This window comes from Cnephaeus nilssonii, assembly GCF_951640355.1.
Source record: "Cnephaeus nilssonii genome assembly, chromosome: 18".
NCBI lineage: Eukaryota > Metazoa > Chordata > Mammalia > Chiroptera > Vespertilionidae > Cnephaeus > Cnephaeus nilssonii.
Window position 1 is genome coordinate 36,116,864 of NC_137089.1, and position 20,625 is coordinate 36,137,488.

Consider the following 20,625-nt stretch of genomic DNA (forward strand, 5'->3'; position numbering starts at 1 on the left):
AAGCACCATACAACTCTGGGCATTCCCAGCTCTCCTGTGCTCACAGTCTTTGCTTCTGTGCCTTCTCTTAGGAAGCCCCACCTAAATTCCTCAGTGGGTCAATTCAAATGCTACCCCACCCATGAAGTCCTCCTAACTCCTCCAGCTCTGAAATTCTGTAGCTCTTTATAACATGTTGTCTTGTACTGTGGTTCTGCATATGCGTGCCTCATCTCTACTATTAGACTGAGCTCCTTGAGGACAATAACCTGTGTCTACTTTGTCTTTAATTCCCAGAGCCCAGCACAATGGAAATACATGATAAACACTCAATGAATGTTTTTTGAAAGAATGAATTCCTCTTATAAGGATAGACTCTGCTATACTATAGCATAGCTTAAGTGCTTTTCTTTATTTATTATTATTTTTTAAATATATTTTTATTGGTTTCAGAGAAGAAGGGAGAGGGAGAGATAGAAACATCAATAATGAGAGAGAATCATTGATTGGCTGCCTCCTATAACCCCACCTCTCCCCCCACTGGGGATTGAGCCCACAACCTGGGCATGTGCCCTGACCAGGAATCAAACCATGACCTCCTGGTTCATAAATCGATGTTCAACCACTAAGCCACGCCAGCTGGGCTAAGTACTTTTTTTTAGGTTGCAAAGGCTTTTAGAGTAGAAACTTTCTTTTATGGTGCTCAGACCTTCATAGCTCACACAGTGATAAACACAATTAACTGCCCAGGCTGACTGAACTGAATTAAAACAGTAAAAAGATTCTACCAATTCCCTTCTTCACTATAGTTGCTAAATAGATATTGAAAAGAATAACAAAATTCTCCAAAGATCCCTGATATGTTTATGAATATATATAACTTATTATTAGTTAATGGAGCCTTTTAGATTCTCAATAAGCTCTCAGTAAACACAGCATTAAGACCACACTTAACCAGTCACACCTACCTAGTCTCTACTTGTAATTAAGTACACATCAGGGATATGTTAACGAAGTATCTTCATTGTTTGAGGTTTTTAAAATCAAAGAGGAATGAAGCTGCAAATTCATCACATAAAAAATAGACATGCATTTCTTTTTCATTTTTAATCTAATTTAAAATTTTTAATGAAATATATATTAATGAAACAGTTGTTTCACAAAAATCTTGGCAAATAACAGACCAGACCAATATCAGAAACCACCAGGAAACTAGCATTTAAAAAATCAACTTGGAGGACAAAGCAAATGCAAAGGGGAGTAGGTATTTCAGACCAGGTAAGAAACAGGTATGGAAGCAGGACTTCATTCTCCCTTTAGTTGGCAATGGTACTGATATCTGTCACCCATCATATGTCAAAATGGGAACATGGGTCTGCTACCCCAGGTGCCAGTTACTACCTCATTACTGACAGTCATTGCAAACTGTTTTAACCTTTTAAAGATTGTTCCCTTTTCTTTGTATTTTGGGGTGTGTACAGGGGTGGGAGTGAGGGTGCAGGATGACAAAAGGTTAAGGAAGAGGAAAATCCATGTAAAACAGAAAAGAACACACTGGAGTTTTATTACACAGCTTTTAAAAATAATTGAAACATCCACTGTTATTTGATTTTTTTTTTTTTTACTTTGTAGACACTTTCATAGTGAAAAGATTTGAAATCAGCTTTTAAGTTAGAATGTTTTCCATACCACAACGCTTGCGAAGATGTAATATTTAACACTGAGCAAGTCTTTTCAATGATTGTTCTTGTGAAGCTGGGATAATGATTTTCAAGGCATGGTTTATTTTCACCTGAGATGATATGATCATGCTACTTGGATAACTCACTTTCTAAATTCTCAGGACAGAAATGGCATTCATTTTACAGTCAGACTCTTGTCTGGGCTGCATTTTTCCCGGTCCCGGAGAAACTCGTCACCAAGTCCTTACCAAAGAATCACAGAGGGCAGGGCTCCGTGACTCCTCAGCATGCTCATTCGCATTTGTTGTTGACAACTGTCTGCTTCGACCTCCTTCTCCTCACAACCCCGTCTAAATGGAGTTTGTAATCCTCTTTCCCACTCACTCTTTTCACTCCCTGGGGTAGGAATGTTGGCTCCTGTTGTCTGTCACCTGTCAGAATCTGTCCTCCTGTCACTGGCTTATATGGACAAGTCAGCCTTCTGTCACATGACCCCCGCTGCTAAAAACAGCCCCAGCTCCCACTCCAAACCTGGGCCTCAAACAATGTCCTCCACCGAAAGAAACATGAAGGACACTTGATCACACAATCCTTGGAATTATTTCCAGGAAACACTTGTAGAGACCATTCGGAGCACCCTTTCCCTGGTGGTGCACACTGTGACGGCTAGGAGATGAGCGCATCTTTGAATTATAAGTCGTTTTCCAAGGAGCAGCAGACCATGGACAACTTGGAGAAGCAACTCATCTGTCCCATCTGCTTGGAGATGTTCACGAAGCCTGTGGTCATTCTTCCCTGTCAGCATAACCTGTGTAGGAAATGCGCCAGTGATATCTTCCAGGTAGGTTTGTTTGGAATGTAGGGGTGGAAAAGATTCCTCGGAATCAAGTGCTTAACTTTGAGGTGAATTCCTTTAGAAAACTTTAAATAGCTGCATTCATTTTCAAGAAAAAAAATTAATGATTTGCTTTGTGCTTTGCTGTTAGCCTCCTCTTATTTCAATGCTACGAATCAAATTTGTGTGTGTGTTTTTTAAATGGAATCTGTTTCAAATTTGTAAATGAATTACTATCCAATACATTAATGTTGGAGTTTCTGGCTGGGAACTTTTGGTTATGAAAACACTGGATGGAAAATTACCTCATGGTGAAAATGATACATTGCAGTTGACTGTGGATGGGAGCTGGGCCTGTGTTTTAGGACTACTTGCCGATAAGGCCCTAAGGGATTATCTTATGGCAAGCCTAAAGTAGAAGTTGATGTTGTTTGTAGTAACAGAGAATGAAGAGGCGTCTCAGAAAAGCTACCCATGGCATTACTCAATTCCTCTTTTCTTGCTTGGCAAGAACAGGCCTCTAACCCGTACTTGCCCACAAGAGGAGGCACCACGGTGGCATCAGGAGGCCGATTCCGCTGCCCATCCTGTAGGCACGAAGTGGTTTTGGACAGACATGGGATATATGGACTTCAGAGGAACCTGCTGGTGGAAAATATCATTGACATCTATAAGCAGGAGTCCACCAGGTATGGTTCTTCCATGTATCAAACCCATTGGAAGCTTGTTTTTATTTATTTGATTGGTTGTTTTAGTGGGTCACTACACTGAATGCTTGTTTATCAATCACAGGCTAATTGCTTTATAACAAAATGTTTTTCTAAGTCAGTCTTTTCCAGTGGGATTGAGAGTTGCTCATGGGAAGGGAGAAGGGAGATAGTGACCAAGCTTTTGTATCAATTTAAGAATGAAGTAACTCAACACTAATCCAGTCCACATGTGACATTGAAAGAGGCATAATGCTGCTCCACCCAAAGCTTTGTATTACATTCAGTGTGGCCATTTCTGTACTTCACAGGATCTTTGTAGCTCCAGATTCAACAAAGCCAAAAATTTATCGCATAAAACTTTATAGGAAATTACAGAAATGGCATCTTCCCAAATAGTCCATTCCTAGTTCAGACAGTCTCATCTTAAAATTATCTAGATGATAATAAAAACAAAACTCTCTAACATGTCATGGAATTGACTCTGGAAATTGAAAGGCAAGATATAGTCCTGGCCTTTAGCAACTTAAAGTGTAGAGACATGGGAGAAAAATAAAGATGGAGTTCAGATTATGTTTCCCTATCTCTAGATTGTATTTACTGCATACTATTAGCATTTACCTACTGATTGATTGATATGCAGTATATACACCTGATCATTTAAAGGGAAGGAGGCTTCTTCTTCATCAAATCATATTGGCTACAGCGTTCTTTTCCTAGAGACAACACTGTGAGAATTCATTCCTAGAAGGCATGGTATGAAGAGCCCTCCTTCAATTGTATGCAGGTCAGGCGGGTCCACAAAGCTTGATAGCAATATTAAGACCATTTAGAAATGACCTCATTGTGATTCTAATTAGAAGGCATGTATTTATGGAACATCTGCATGCCTCTGAGAGCCTTGCACTCTTAGAAGAAAAGCTGCTTTATAAATCGAACATATAATTAGTATAATCACTATAGCTATTAGTTTCTGCTTATGATTCAAAACTAAATTAGATAGGATATAGATGGAACTGGGGAAGAAGAATGATTGCTGATGACATATTGCAGAGATACATAGTCGACTATTTCCCTTGAGTCAAAAGTCTCTTGAGAAGAAAGTCCTGTTGTTGCTGTTGCTTGGATTTCATTGTAATTCATTAATTTAAAATGCAAATACACACACTATCTCTTTAAAAAAGTTAACCAGCCAATGAGTTATCAACCAGTTATTAAGGAAGTTTATATAATAACTGATTCCATGCCTACTACAGTACCTTCCTACATGTTCTAGTTATTGCAATGATTTTCCATTTTTCTACTTGCCACAGCAAGGCCTTGAAACATGTGAAATAACAATAGTTGTTATGAAGTCCAGAGAAGAGGAGATGTTAAAACTTGTAGCATTAGTAAAACTACAAGACACATTAGTTAACTATAAAGTCTGTGTGGTACATGTGTCAAAAATAGTGCCCAGGTGAGCAAATTGTATAAAAGCCAGGAACCAAATGTCCAGCAATGAAGCTCATAGTGTACTAAGGGTATTTCTGTGATTATTGAATTCTTCTTATGCTGTTGTTTTTTAAACTTGAGACTTGCCTTTGGGACATTTTTATTTGGTAACAAAACCACAGGTTGCACAAAGGGTTCAGACAAATATTTGGGCGGAAACCCAGTTGTTCCCTAGTGGCTGGAAGCCTTATCAGCTCAGAATCCTGAATCTTAGGATATATTAGGTGACTCTGGAATAACCTGGAATATACAGAATGAGATGAACTCAGCTCTGACCCACAGTCATTGGGGTTGGGGGCAGAAAGGGGAGAAGCTGGTGAACTTTGACCTCCTACAGAAAGGCTAGAAATTGTTGGTCTGGACAAAACTTGGCCCTTTTATCTAGAATTCTGCATGGTATTGAACTAGGTACAGTTAGGGGGGAATGACAAGAGCAGAAACTAATTTTGCTGATATTAATAATGAACATAATAATTAACTTTAAAATATAGAAAGTAAAACTAATACATACGGAGTATATGTCAACCACTGTTCAGGGTGCTTTACACATGGATCATGTGTAATTCTTGAATTATCACAACAATCCTGTAAGGTTGTGGCTAATTATTATTATTATTACCTTATTTAAAGTTTTCAATATTTTACTCATAGTAATTCATATGTATAATTTTAAACATTCAAATAGTACCACCAGACCTCTTGTTTTAGTAGGACTTCAACAGGAAACATAAATAAACAAATGCATATGTTTATTTAAATTCTGCAATATTTAATTAGAAGACCCTTAGCCCAGTTTTTAAATATGAGTAAAAGCTGAGCCTGAAAGAGGTAAAATAACTTGCTTGAGGCCACGCAGCTACCACATGGAGAAGCTGAATTGAAATTAAGCTTTGACTCTAAAGGTACTTCCTGAAATGCCTCTTTAAGACCAGATGCCCACCCTTCAGAAAACTCTAGGATGGTCACAGCAACCTCAGAGACCAGAGAGTACCGTCTACGGACTCCTTGAGTCTTGCCTGCACTGAATGCCTAGGGCCACTGACAGCGTTTGGCACTGAGCCCTGAACCACAACTGTGAGCTTGGCTACCCTCTTGTTAGGAAAGGGCATTTACATCTTTCTTCTACACACCACGCTTGTCCCAAGTCTATTATATCTTTTAAGTTGTCTAAAGATTTTCATTATATACTCATTTATAAGTGGGGAATGCTTGTGGACCTACATTGCCACCTAAACAAGAAAAATCTAATAAGGGACATGAGAAGTAATTCTTAGTCTATTGCATTATGAAAAACAAGTAATCACAATAAAAAAATAAACATAGAACCTATGGCTATTTCCATGTCTTAAGTGACTGTATATACTGAATATACCTGAGTTCTATAACATTGTCTGTGGTCAGAGCTGTTGACATCAGAACATCACAGGGATGAAGGCTGCCCACAGGAAGTGTCTGAGAGAGGTGAGCCGCAGTAGCATCACCTATGCCATTTTTCAATAAGTGTGCTCCAGACACTTGCTTGATATTTACTATGAGGTGGAAACACATGAGGGGGAAAGTTTTAGAGGTGGAGAAACCTTTGACCAAACAAAGACCAAATCACCACTCCCAGTCTCCTCACAACCCCCAGAGGGCTTTGTCATTTATCAATGGAGTCTTTAGGCTGTTGTCTGGTCTCCTAACCACTCATAAATGCCGAGTGACCCGGGGTTTTCCCCTTATCTCACATGCCTTTTCCAGATGAGTGGTTTGATTAATGGGGAGTGCTATCTATTAATCTGGCAAATTCTCTTTCAGTTCTCACTCATTCATTCAATAAATATTTACTGAGCACTCACTCTATGCAAAACTTTGGCCCGGGCCCTGGGGACCCAGCAAAAAAGAAGACAGTCCCTCTGCCCTCATGGAACTCACATTCTAGTGGAGGAAACAGGCAGATCTGGGAGGGGAGATAAATGTTCTCTGTTTTGGTTTATTTTCCTCGGTAGCTGCCAGGCATATGGCAGAAATCAAGGCTGGAGGTCACAGACTTCATGGAAAACATATTGCCACGAGACCAGGCAAAAATTCCTTTTATAAAAATCAGATTCTGAAATCTTGAAGCTGGCAGTCCATACAATTTCCTTACCAGACCCAGGACTTCTCCCAGTCTCAAGCACTCAACTTCAACCTAGGGATTTATAGATGTAAATCGGCACATTCACTGACTTTCTCTGAGTTCTGGGTCTATACCTACATTATACCACACATCAATATTAGTGGTTTTCAAACATCTTAATTCATCTATCACTTAGGAAGTATATTTTGCTTTGTGATCTAGTGACATTTACATACGTGGATGGATGTAGGTATACATGAAATAAATATTTTGTTTCAGGTCTATATTGATATATATATATATACACATACATACACACATATGTATATACATACATATATGTACAACTGAAACAAAAGTTTCACATATCAATATTTATTATTACTACATGCAGTTCACAGTATTGGCTATTTTATTTTAACAATGCTGGTCATAACCCCTCATATTGATATCATGGCCCATAAAAACCTGCAGTGTTTTTAAAGTAGATCTTGATAACAGCTAAAAAATATTCAGTTCCAAATCTGAGATGCTTCTAAATAACCATGTGTTTGCAAGGTTTTGGATTTGTATTTAAATTTTTCAAATACCTATCATCAGCCTCAGTCTTTAGATAAGATATATAAAAATTCCAGGTTTTTGTGTGAGTCAGCTACATCCACACCTCCCACCATACTCACCAGAGGGAACCTAAAGCACTACAACTTGGTGTAATTTTTTAAAAAATATTTTTTTATTGATTTCAGAGAGAAAGTAAAAGGGAGAGATAGAAACATCAATAATGACAGAGACTCATTGATTGGCTGCCTCTTGCACACACTCCCCCCCGCCCCCTATCAAGCCCACTAGCTGGGCATGTGCCCTCAATGGGAATCAAACCCGGGACCCTTCAGTCTGTGGTCTAGCACTCTGTCCACTGAACCAAACCAGCTAGGGAAACTTGGTACAATTTTTATCTTGATCATAACATCTAAGCCATGCTGACGGTTAGGGGAATATACAGGGTGCTACCATGCGCTATGAATTTTGGACACTACAGGTGATTCCACAGCTAACAGGTTATCCTTAAGTAGCAATGACTTGTCACCCCTCCCTCATGGTTTCTTTATTGCTTGTTCATCTTCTCTCTAGCATTTACAAATCCGATGCTCCATTATTAGCTGCTGTAGCTTGAAAAGTTTTAGCTGGTGCTGACCTGTTGGGAAAACTAAAACTCGGGGATTATCTGTGAGACTTGCACTTCCAACGCTCACTATATCCCAGAACAGCGTTTTGCATTTTTCTGATTGCCTATTTGGTATAATTGTCCACATTCCCTGAGCACATACTGCCCACTCCTAACCACTGCCAAGTCCTCAGGAAGTTATTTACATTTAACTTTCTGGGTTAATGGCAGGAGTTCTCTTGAGAAACTAGTGAGCGGTGGAGACAGTGCTGGAGCATGCTCCTAATGCATGAGCCCAATGTGAACTTTCAGGAATTGCACTAGTCTTTTGTTTTGTTTTGTTTTTTAATTCTTTATTGTTTAAAGTATTGCATATAGTATTACATATGTCTCCTTTTCCCCCCATTGACCTCTCCCCGTTCACCCCCACCCTCCAGCACGTGCCCTCACCCCCTCCTGTCTGTGTCCATTAGTATGGTTATACGCATGCATACAAGTCCTTTGGTTGATCTCTTACACACACACACACACACACACCCCATAACTTGAAATTTGCCATGCTGGGAATACTCAACACCACGGAAGTTGGCAAATGCTACAGATCAGTCTCCACCACCCCAGGCACATCACTGTAAGGAAACTGAATTTGGAGGGCTCTGGGAGCCCTCTGGAATGGGTTGCTGTTGAGTACAGGGGCCAGTTGGGATTTGCGATGCTGATCACCCATCTCGGCTCTGCCCCATTGGGAGCTGACACATTTATCTGCTACCTCCTCCCAGACCAGAAAAGAAGTCCGACCAGCCCAGGTGTGAGGAGCATGAAGAGGAGCGCATCAACATCTACTGTCTAAACTGCGAGGTGCCCACCTGCTCTCTGTGCAAGATCTTTGGGGCACACAAGGACTGCCAGGTGGCTCCCCTCACTCACGTGTTCCAGAGGCAGAAGGTAATGGACTCCCTCCTGCCCCCCCTCTGCAGCCCCTTGAGACAGGAAGGATGGAGGGTCCAGTGGGAAGGGATGCTGCGTGCACGTGACCTCACGTTTGAGTCTCTGGAGGGTGGTGGGGAAGGCCAGAGAGGGAAGGGATGCGGGAGTGGGGGTGGGCAGGGAAGGGGGGCGGTCAAGAAGGGGATTGGAGGGGAAGGGTTGCTTTTTTTGCGCCCTTTGGAGGTTACTGAAGATGAACAGTGTTATGGGAATCTGAGCTTTAGCTGCTCAAACATTATTTGAAGTTCAGACTACAGATAAGAAAAAGATACCTTTTTACTCCAGTCACAGAATATTTTTCTTCATTTACCAACAAAAGATTTCTTCCCCCCATCTCCACACATCCACCCCCACCCCCGATTTCCTCCACTCCTAGTACAGGAGAGATACAATGAATGGCATTTCTTTAAGAACAATTTAAAACATTGCTGGGCCCTAGCTGGTTTGGTTCAGTGGATAGAGTGTGGGCCTGCGGGATGAAGGGTCCTGGGTTCGATTTCAGTCAAGGGCACATGCCTGAGTTGTGGGCTCGATCTCCGGTGTGGGGTGTGCAGGAGGCAGCCAATCAATGATTCTCTTTCATCACTGATGTTTCTCTCTCTCTCTCTCTCTCTCTCTCTCTCTCTGAAATCAATAAAAACATATTTGAAAATAAATAAAATATTGCTGGGCTGCCCTTCAACACTAGGTTAAACCCACCTTCTAGCCTTTCGCCCTAGGCCAGTAGATGAAAGGCCTCCTCTGAGTACCCCCACCCCAGGGCCTCAGTCTCAGTCCCCTCATTCTGACCAAATGCAACATCTCCACCAGTTTACCACCAACCTGCCAATATGGTCTCACCCATGGACAGGTAGGAACTTACCATTTGTTCCAAATAAATGTGGAGTCACGTGCTCAAATAGGTGTAGCCACTCTAGACACCTCGATTTTTTTTTTCCTGTTAGAATCATAGATTTCATATTTGCTCAGTGTTTTACTAAGGATCAAATTTGGAAGCCAAACTTTTGGGCAACACCAGTACCCAACCAGTGAGTACTAACTGCTAAAAACGCAATATTTCATAAGACGTCTATAACATTTATTTTTTAATCTAATTGTGATTTATTCCTCCTTTCCTTCTACCCCTAGTCTTAGTGTACTAGAACTGACTAGTACCAGTTTCACACTGCTTCCCTCAGAGCCCTGGAGACTCAAGTGGGATTAACAGAAGGATAGATGTCAGGACTTCTACCCCACTCCTGTTTGGCCAAAATAGCTTCACTTTCATCCATTTATTCCATTTGAAGAAAGCATTCTGCAGCTTTAAATTGTTTTACAACCACTACTCTTGTAACTTAAAGTGTGAGAAAATTAGATTACACATTTTGCCCAACATCATAGAGAAGTTAAAGGCAGAGTTGGACCAAGCAGGTGGATCTCTTACTTCCCCATTCTGTGTTCCTTTGTGCTCCTTAGCCAACCTTGGGAAGGGAGTAAGTACAAACAATGGAATCTCTTTGTGTCAAGAGTCTGAGAGGAAGTTCCCCTAGAACCAGTTGAATGTTATTAGTTTCAAGTTACATTGTAGTGACTTAGTCTAGTACATGAGTATGTGTACACCTAGCACATAGAAGGCGCATGATAAGTATATGTTGAATAAGTATAAGTAAATAAGTATAAGTGAATAGATGAATGAGTAATCATTATATACATTTCCTTAGTAAAACTAATCCTCATCTGTACTCGGCAAATCATTTATTTTCTGTTCCTGATGTCACATGTTGGGCTCCATTCAATTTATAAACAATACTTACAATTCTTTAGCTTGAATATGCTATTTTCTATCTATGGCCTATAATTAGCATTCTTAATGTTTTTAACAGAGTCACAGTCTGGTAAGAATTTGATGAAAAATATGAAGCCTCTTCCCACACAAATGCATTTCTATACTCATCCATACAGAGTTTATTTACAAGATTAGGAAGTTCACGGACCTCCTGAGACTCTCTGTTCCTCCTTTGGGTTTTATGGATCCTAGGTTAAGAACCCATGAGGACAATACTATGATTAATTCACAATCAGTGCTGACTAGAAAACCCCTAAGATCTTGCACCCCTCTTTTCTTTTCATTAGTCTGAGCTCAGTGATGGCATTGCTGTCCTTGTGGGAAGCAATGATCGAGTCCAGGGAGTGATCAGCCAGTTGGAGGACACCTGTAAAACTATTGAGGTAAGTAAGACTCCACAGAAGTGTAACCTAAGACTGAACTCCTAGGGGTGTGGCTTAACACCACACTAGAAAACCATTTCAATATTTCAATCTCCCCTTATAGAAGAACCTCCTTCCTGACATGTCTCTAAAATATTCACCTCCTGTGATTTTACCACATTTACTAGGTTTTTGTTATATGCATTGCTCTTCTTGGTCAACCCATTTTGAAAGATTAGCTACAGGGAAAGTAATTCCCCATAATGAAAATGAGTGTTGTCAGCCTTTATAACACAATTTCTTTGTGGAAATCTAAATCGTCTTAAGAAATGCTAGTAAGTGCCTTAGGAATTCTTGTTCTAGTTTGAGCTGCATATTTGTGCTCTGACAGTGGGGCCACAAAAGGCCAGCAGGAAGAGAGATCTGCCTGATTGTGCTTAGGGAATAGCTCAGTAACTGGGAGCTCATGGAGGCCCGAGTTCTGGTTTCTTCAACTCTGTTTGCCCTCTGCCTGGCCCAGTACCTGGCACATAATAAACACTCAATGAAAACTTGATGAACAAATGGATGAATGGCTGGCTGTTTAGTTCAGACTTAGGTTTGGCATGTTAAAAACATAGGGAATCCACTTTTTTCCCAAGGTCAATGATAAACTGTAATTGCTGAAGGCAAAATGCTGGAACCTAAAAAGGTTTAGCTCTGTAGCAGATATCTTTTCAAGACTTGAAGATTCACAGACTAGTTGAGCCATGCTGCAGACAGACAGGTGTAAGACATCTAGGTCTCTGGCCCTGTATCCTGGAGCCATTTATTCCTCCCTCCCTGCTCAAAGTTTTAGGGTAATTTGTTTTTTAGTTGGACTTTAGGTGCAGAGAGTTGAGGCATTGTACTGCTCAGTTCATGGCTTATTGTATTCATATTTGTGGGCAAGGCCCCTCTTGTTATCTATTTATTTCCTTCTATCCCTATTTTACACTCCTGTTCTCTTCTCTGTAAATAACCATTCTAACATGCTTGATGTTCCATTTACCTGTATCCTTATAAAATATGTATTGTTTTATATGCATGTCTTTTAATTTTATAAATTGCATTGTGTTGTATTTCTCATTCTGCTTCTTACTTTTAAAAAACTAAGCACATGTACAGTTTTCTCCTCTGTAAAAGTGGAGTAATCATAGTACCTACTTCATAGGTACTGTGAGAAATTAAAGGAGCATAAGCAAAATGCTTAGCATGGTACCTGGCATATGGTGAGTGCCCAGCAAATGCCCTAGTCTTATTATTTTATCATTAGAAAGGCACATTCTATCAAAAGCCAAAGGCCAGTTCCTAGGTGATGACTTCAAGATATTGGCCATAATCATCTCATTTTAGATTCACAGTTCATGAAAGTCAATCTTTTCTCTTCTCCACACTCATATTCCTATGAAAATCCATAAATCTGGGATGCATTTATAGAAGAAAAATTTTCTCTTGGTGAAAAGGCCAAATAGATTCTGAAGTGGACAATAGTAACATTTTTCTTTTTACTTATTTATAGTAAAGGTCAAATACAACTCAATCAATAAGCCATGAATCAGCACTCCAGTGTAGTACCACACTGAGTCTTGAGTGTATAAATAGGAGTGTGTTGCTTGTGGGCCAGTGAGATAATCTCTATACTTGTCTCTGCTTGGCCTTCATCAGAGATACCTCTATCATGGGAGGGCTTTCTGTGAGGGACGTTTAGGTTGGGGACACATACAGGAGAAAAGTCCGGTGAGTCGCAGTTGGCTTTGAGCAAAGCCAGTGTCAGAGGACACTGAGAGGGCGCGGAGAGATTAGACAACAGTTTTTTTCCTGGGAGCTCAGGTGCAATAGGAAGCGGCTGTTTTTATTTCCACTGAGAACAAGACTAGAAGGAACAGGTGTGAAGTTATGTTAGCAGAACAGATTTAGTGCAGATGTCAGGAAGAACTTCCTGGAAGCCACCATCAGAATTATAATCTCTATAATTACTGATAAAAACGTTCCTCAAACATAGTACTTTTATAAGTACTTTCACAGGTTACTAGAGGAGGGTATGTGATTGTCTCCTGGAAGGCTTCAAGATGAGACTGCAAATTGGCAGGAGTCTTTGTTGTTGTTGTTGCTAATCCTCACCTGAGGATATTTTCCCATTGATTTTATTTATTTATTTATTTTTAGAGAGAGCGAAGGGGGAGAGAGAGAGAGAGAGAGAGAGAGAGAGAGAGAGAGAGAGAGAGAGAGAAACATTGATATGAGAGAGACACATCTATTGGTTGCCTCCCACCTGAGCCCAGGGATCCATTCTGCAACCTAGGAACATGCCCTTGACTGGAATCAAACCTGGGATCCTTCAGTCCACAGGCAGACTATCTACTGAGCCAAACCAGCTAGGGCGGCAGGAGTCTTAAAAGTGCCTCTCTCTTTTACCTGTTTATTTCAACTCTGGGGTTTTATCTTAAGAAAATCTGATAAAAAAAAGTGGTATATAAAACAGTATGGAATGTATATATTAAAAAATAACCCCATATACATCCATGGGAGGGGGGTGAGGGGGGACTCCAGGTTAAGAGCAGTGAATAGTGGGACCACAGACAATTTTCAATGTCTTCCTTATATATCCCTGCATTCCACATTTTTCTAAAGCAAGCTTGACATTTTTAATAACCAATAAAATAAGTAAGGATGAGTGAATGAATGAGTGACTATGGCTCAGATAAGCACAGTTTCTTCAGATCAGTTTAGGTGGCTTATCAGGAAATGCAGGGATTGGCTCAGAGCCCCATGGAAGTATCTGATTGTAGGATTCCTACTTGAAATACAGTGGGGTGTGCAGGAGGCCCTGAGGATAGAGACACTGCCACAAAATGGTCACATTGTGCACGTATGTAATCGCTAAGGTGCTCTCCTGTAGAGGTAGGACCTTATCAGTGGGCAAAGCACCAGCGGCTCACTTCCTGCTGGCCCAGAAGCCAGCTAGTGAAGCACGCTGGGTCCTTGGCTCAGAGTGAAATTGTCCCACCTTGCCAAGCAGGTGAATTCTGTACTCAGGTCAGGGTCCCAGAGCTTCTGTGTCCCTTGTTCAGCCTGGGGTTGTTGTTTCCCTTTCTGGCTCTGCTCACCACCTGCTGGAAAGCCTTTGGTGGCTGTGGACCAGGGGGTGGGGAGCTGTTGTTAAAGAATTATCCTTTCTGATTGGTGAGGAACCCCTGAGGGACAGGAAATGGAGCAGCCCCTGGAGTGGGCTCTGTCCTTCCCTAATTACTTGCCTCTCCCCACGAGGAGCCTGACATCTGCCCTTTGGTCAAGTGTCCATTCCCTTTACATGTCTAATTCTGTCCCTAATCATGCAGTGTCTTGCAGAGCTGGCCTGGGCAGGCACCTGGCCCAGGACTGGCCCTGGCGAGCTGCTGAGCTTAGGAGAAATCACATTGTGGACTCCTTGTTATCCTTTAAAAGTAATGTGTTCAGTTGAGGTGAGTTCCCATTGATGATGAGAGTGGCATAGTCACAGGAGGGAAGTCTGAGCTGTGTGAGAAGGGGAGTTGCATTTTCCCTGTTGCTGTGTTCTGATGATGGATGAAAGAGCCTTCAGTCCTTCTAGCCATCTTGGCTGATGTGGCTCAGGCTGGGGCATTCCCAGGGCTCTGTATTGCAAGGGCATGGTCTGGGGCTACCTACCCTCACCTTACCAGGCCCAGAGATGTCCTGGGACAGGCTGGGACTGAGGAGGGGAGCTGCTAGTGGGAGTGGAGAAGTGTACTTCGGGAGCTCTCTGCTTCCAGAAAAATGTGCTTGACTTTCATTCTTCATCTCTAGAAAATGTAACCTCCCCCATATAGTCTTTGTAAGTGGCACTTATCCTATATCACTGGACCCCAAGAGAGCAGACAATTAATATTGGCTTTCCTGAGGCTAGTGGGCAGGCAGGCTAGAAATAATCCTGTTTTCCTGGATGCCTGTCTAGGGGAAACAGCTACAAATTGAATAATAAATATTTGATTTTGAGCATTTGCAATATCTGAAAAATGTCAACTTTAATAAAATTCTCTAATAATTTTGCAGTGAAAAAAAAATCCACTGTATTTCCAAAATAGTGATTTTACCCAAACAGCTTTGAAACATTGTCCATGACTATAATAAGAATCATTTTAATAAGCATGCCCTAATTTTTAAGGCAGTATTCAAATGGCAATATAACATGTGCTTAAAAGAACAGATTTCAGAGTTTGATTTTTATTGTATTTTTTGGGGGGAGGGTGACACTGGTTAACAAAATTATACAGGTTTCAGATGCACAATTCTACAACATATCATCCATACACTGTATTGTGTGTTCACCACCTCAAATCTCCATCCATCACCATTTATTCCTCCTTACACTCTTCTATACCTCCCCACAACCCCACCTCCTCTCAGCAATCACCACACATTGGTGTCCATGAGGTTTTTCTTTTTTGTTCAATCTCTCTACTCCCCCGGCCCCTACATCCCCCCCCTCCGCCCCCCACCCCGGACAGCTGTTAGCCTGCTCTCTATCTATGAGTCTGTCTTTATTTTGCTTATTAGTTCATTTTGTTCATTAGATCCCACATATGAGTGAAATCATATGATTCTTGTCTTTCTCTGACTGGCTCATTTCACTTAGTATAATGTTTTACAGGTCCATCCATACTGTCACAAGGGGTAAGATTTCTCTCTCTCTCTCTCTCTCTCTCTCTCTCTCTCTCTCTCTCTCTCTCTCTCGGCTGAGCAGTATTCCATTGTGTAAATGTACCACAGCTTTTTTTATCCACTCATCTACTGATGGGCACTTGGACCACTTCCAAATCTTGGCTATTATAAATAATGCTGCAATGAACATAGGGGTGCATATCAGAGTTTAATTATGGCATTGTCACTTAATTATAGGACCCTGGGCAAGTAGTTACTTCAGCTCTCTGTCCCTTAATTTCTTTAACAATACACTGGGGATAATAATACCTTCTTGACAGCATTGTCGTGATGACCAAGTTGGTGTAAGAGGCACAGGCCAGGGGCTCGATAAGTGTCACCTTGTATCATCCTCAGAGTCATTTTATTCTAATGATGTTCATGGTCATTTAAACCACTGGAGCATCTGTAGCAACTTTTAAAAGGAATCAGAATGAGCATGTCAGGCTGTTGGTCGATTATGATAGGAGGGTGAAGCATGAACGGAAGTTCTATCTTTATCTAGAAATCTTTACGGTAACTTAAAATATTGGTAAGCAAGGGAGACTGAACCTCTTCCGGGAAACATACTGACTACCCAGAGCACATGGGACTGAATTAAACAGCTGCTCAGCTTGCCTCGGTCTCATGGCTTTTACTGAACCATGGGGCTTGAGTCAGGAGGGGCTCACCTGGCCCTTAGCCTCCAGGGAGTTTACTCAAGGAACTTTGAAATGATCAGAATGAGTCCACAAAACCCCTAATGCCAAGAACTCCAGGAGTAAACATTAGAATTTTCATAAATTATAACATTATTTTTCTAACATGAAGTGGGGGCAATACAATATGGTAGAAAAAAAAGCATGAGTTTGGGAGTCTCGAGGCCCAAGGCCATTGAATAGAGTTGTTCCACTGAACACAGCACAGAGGCCGGATGGCTGGAGAGGGGCTGAACTCCAGCCCATGTGCCTGGAGAGACAGTGTCTTTCTAATGTGTCGGTCTCTTTTCTAGTGCAGCCTAGCAGAGACCTGGGCTCTCATCCTAGTCTGCACTCTTGGGACTTCTTCCAAGTGTTTGTAATGGGTCTTTATAAGTGAGGAGTTGGGTTTGATTTCCTTGAGAGAATCTTCCTACCTTAATATAGTTCTTTCTCTAGTATTATTAATCTACTGTCTACTTTTTAAACCTTTATTTTTGCTTATTGAAGGGAATTTTGAAGCACTGTATTTCAAGTGAAGCTGAGTGGGCACTTACAGACCCAGAGCTGCAGCTCCAAACAAGTGTATCTCGAATGGAGGAACGTGGTAGACATATGAATACTGGTAGGCTTGGCAGAGCCAGTTGCTCAATGACAAGTGGTGGGGCTAAAAGCTTATCTTCAGCTCTATTTTTGTCACAAAGCCATGCTCCTTACATGGTAAGAGCAGTGGTCACAACTGTCTCAGGTTTTTTTCCTATCGTGACCATGGCACAATGCCAAGCTGACATTGCAGGGCTAAAGCATGCAATTTATATCTTAGTGCTATAAATGACCATTTTGAAACTCGCCAGGAATCAAAAGAGGCATTTGAGATATAAAGAGGCATTTCATAAACTAAAATATTGGAACTGTAGAGAAAGAAGGAATCTGAGCAATTATTTAATCCCATCCCTTAATGTACAGATTAAGGAAAAAAAACCTGTTCTGAGGTAAAATGGTTTCCTTAGGGTTGCATAGCGATTTCTTGCTTTTTTCTTTTGAGCATTGAATTAAGAAGAGGCTTGGGATATCCAGTTAAATACCCATTTCTTTGGAACAGAACAAAATAGAAACTTTTGAATGAGGACTGACCATTCCTAGATTTCATTCATTCATTCAATCATTCACACCATATTTCTCATGTGGGCATTGTCTGCACAGGTAATGCTGGGAAAATATTGGTGAACTAAACAGAAGAGGCACCTGCTTTTCAGGAAGATGTTATTCTAGTAGAAGAGATAGATAATAAACACATGAATAACAAGATCATTTCAGACAGCAATAAGTGCCTGGGGAAAAAGTGAGCTGCTGAAAGTCTAGCCATGGGGTAGCATTTCCTAAACTGTAAAGTATAAGCAAATGATAGTTGCTATTAAAATGATAGCAATTTTATAAAAAAAATCAATAAAGTGCAAATCATTAAAAAAACAGAATAAAAATAAAATAACACTTGGTATTCCATTTAAGCCACTAAATAAAAATTATATGGGCCAACTTAGTGATCTTATCTTTGACCTGAAAGAATACACTAGCCATGACACATGACTTCACATTAGCCTCACTGAAAAGAATGTTCTCACACATATTAAATCAGGTAGGAGAAAAATTTTATGAAACAAAGACATTCTGCTAGTATCACATACTAATATAATACTCATTATTATGAATGTATTAAGTGCACAATTCATTTTAGAAAAATAAGCTAGAAACCATCATATAGTCACAGTAAGCAGTACAGCATCTGAACATCAAAGGCATATTTCAGGAATGCAGTGGGCACATAGTTGCTTGTAAGCTTAGAACAGGAGGTAATACAGAGAAAGAAAGTTTGATTGGGAAGCTACTAACAGGCTTCAGTTCCTAGGCTGCTTAATAGTCTAAATCTTAAGATAAAGGGATGGAAATGGATGGGAATTTGGTAAGTTCAGCAATTTTCAGGTCTGGACATGCTGTGTGGGCCCTTGTCCTATTACTTTGACAGCTACCAAGACTCTACACATTTTCATCCCCTCCTGTACTCCTGTTCATCCTTTATGGCCAAATTTGGGCACCACTTCCTGAGCTAATATCACCACCCTCGTCTGGTTCCCCTCAGATATCCTCCACCCACACAAAGAGTTGATTAAGGCCCCACCTCTATGCTTCTATGAAGCCTGATATAAATTCTTAATATAATATATTTCAATTATTCAGCCTACTAGGTTATATTATATTATTGGTCCATAGTCTTTCTCATTCAGTGAACTGAGAGCTCCTTGACAACAGGAATTATGTTTAATTCATTGCTAGGTCCCCAGAGCCTTGCACAGTGGTTGGCACAAATGACATGCTTAAGAATCTTTTGTTAAATGAATGAATAGATGGGTGGATGACAGCAATACTATTATGAGAACTAACTATATTATCCAACCAGAGGCCCGGTGCATGAAAATTCATGCACTGAATGGGGGATCCTTCAGCTCGGCCTGCCTCCTCTCACAGTCCGGGAGCCCTCAGGGGCAGGAGGCAACCTGGCCATCAGGGGAAGGCAATGCCCCATCTCACCTTTGGTGCTGCCACTGGAGGCAGCACAAGCCTTGGCCAGCCCTGGTTACCTGAGCCTTGGGCAGCCCTGGGCGGCTGGGCAGCCAACATCCGAGTGTTGCCTGTGCCTCGGGCCAGACCTGGGCGGCTGTGGGGCTGAGGGGACTGGGGGACTCCGGAGGCAGGCACCCCGGTGGGGCTGAGGGGACTGGGCGCTGCCATCTTGTGGCTGTGGGTGGCACCATCTTTGAGGACATGGCAGTCAATTAGCATATTCACTCCTTATTGGCTGTGGGTGCCGCCATCTTTGTGACAGCATGAGGGTCAATTAGCATATTTCCCCTTTATTAAATAGGATGGAGGCAGTGGAATGAAGGATGTATTGTTTGCACATTTGTGGAGCATCTTCATAATTAACAATTTGCTTTAAGTCATTCCTTTCCCCCTCTTAGTTTGAGAATAGTAGAGAAATTGGGGGAAAATGAAACATGATTTTAAAAAATTTATTCAGCAGATATTTATTGAACAACTGACCAAGGTGGTATGTGTCCTAGGCAGACCCAGATTCTATCCCCAAGGAGACTATAATTTAGATATTTAAGAAACTCATGTAAAGAAAGAAATATGTGATACCCAAGAGAATAATGTTTACTAAAATAAAAGAACAGGTAATAAGGGTCATACAAAGGTCGGATATGTCAGAGATAAATTGGCTGGATCTAGGAAGCACCCACCAGGCAGGAGAGCTAGGTTGGATCATCATGGCTCAAAACCTGCTCTCAGCCATAAAGGTCCTGGACCCAGATGGTCAAGTCCAAGGAGACAGGTATACACACACACATCAAGCTTACTGGAGCTTGAAACACCAAAAGGCCAATGACCAGGCTAACTGGATTTAAGCATGGATTCAGAGTATAAAGGGAGCTGGATGGTACTGGAGATGCTTTAGTCACATAGCTCAAGTGAGCGGGGCTGACTTCCCATACAGCCTTTCCCTCCAGGAATCCAAGACTAGATTCAATATTTTACTCTCTTAGACAGTATTGGATAAATAGAGCACCTGAATGCAAGTATATGACATAAGTGATAAGTATTATGGAATTTCAGAAGATTAAAAAATGACATTTGACCATAGAGATCAAGGAAAGCTCCATAAAAGAAGTGATATTTCAACAAGTCTTCAAGATAGTTTAGTGTTTGCAACTGTGAATTGGGGAAGAACATTCTAAACAGAGGGAGAACATGAGAAAAGAAAGTGAGTGATTCATTTTTGCTGGACACAGACATAGTAAGTGATGGAGAAGAGTAAAATATGGCAAAGGAAAGCTGGAATCAGGTAATAAAAAGATTTGAAAGCCAGTTGTAAAGTTAAAGTGTTATTCTTTAGGCAATGGGGAGTCATAACAGAGAAAAAGCACTGTATCCCAGGAAAATGAATTTGGCAGCAGCGTGTTTGTTGGCTTGAAGGGGGCATCCCAGATGCCAAGGCCATTGGAAGCTTCAGAATCTACATGGGATGACTGAACAACA

General features: G+C 41.1%; 1 protein-coding gene across 4 annotated transcripts in view; it reads left to right on the forward strand.

Annotated features, from left to right (window-relative positions):
• Window positions 1–2,334: 2,334 nt before the first annotated feature.
• Window positions 2,335–20,625, forward strand: part of TRIM55 (tripartite motif containing 55) — a gene marked incomplete at its 5' end in the record, with an annotated part of 40,091 nt that continues 21,800 nt past the window's right edge. For all 4 annotated transcript variants that reach the window (XM_079796530.1, XM_079796532.1, XM_079796531.1 and 1 more), the window contains 4 exons: window positions 2,335–2,502; window positions 3,013–3,185; window positions 8,740–8,905; window positions 11,060–11,155. In XM_079796530.1, coding sequence (XP_079652656.1) covers window positions 2,335–2,502; window positions 3,013–3,185; window positions 8,740–8,905; window positions 11,060–11,155 — 603 coding nt within the window. The remainder of the gene's footprint in view (window positions 2,503–3,012; window positions 3,186–8,739; window positions 8,906–11,059; window positions 11,156–20,625) is intronic.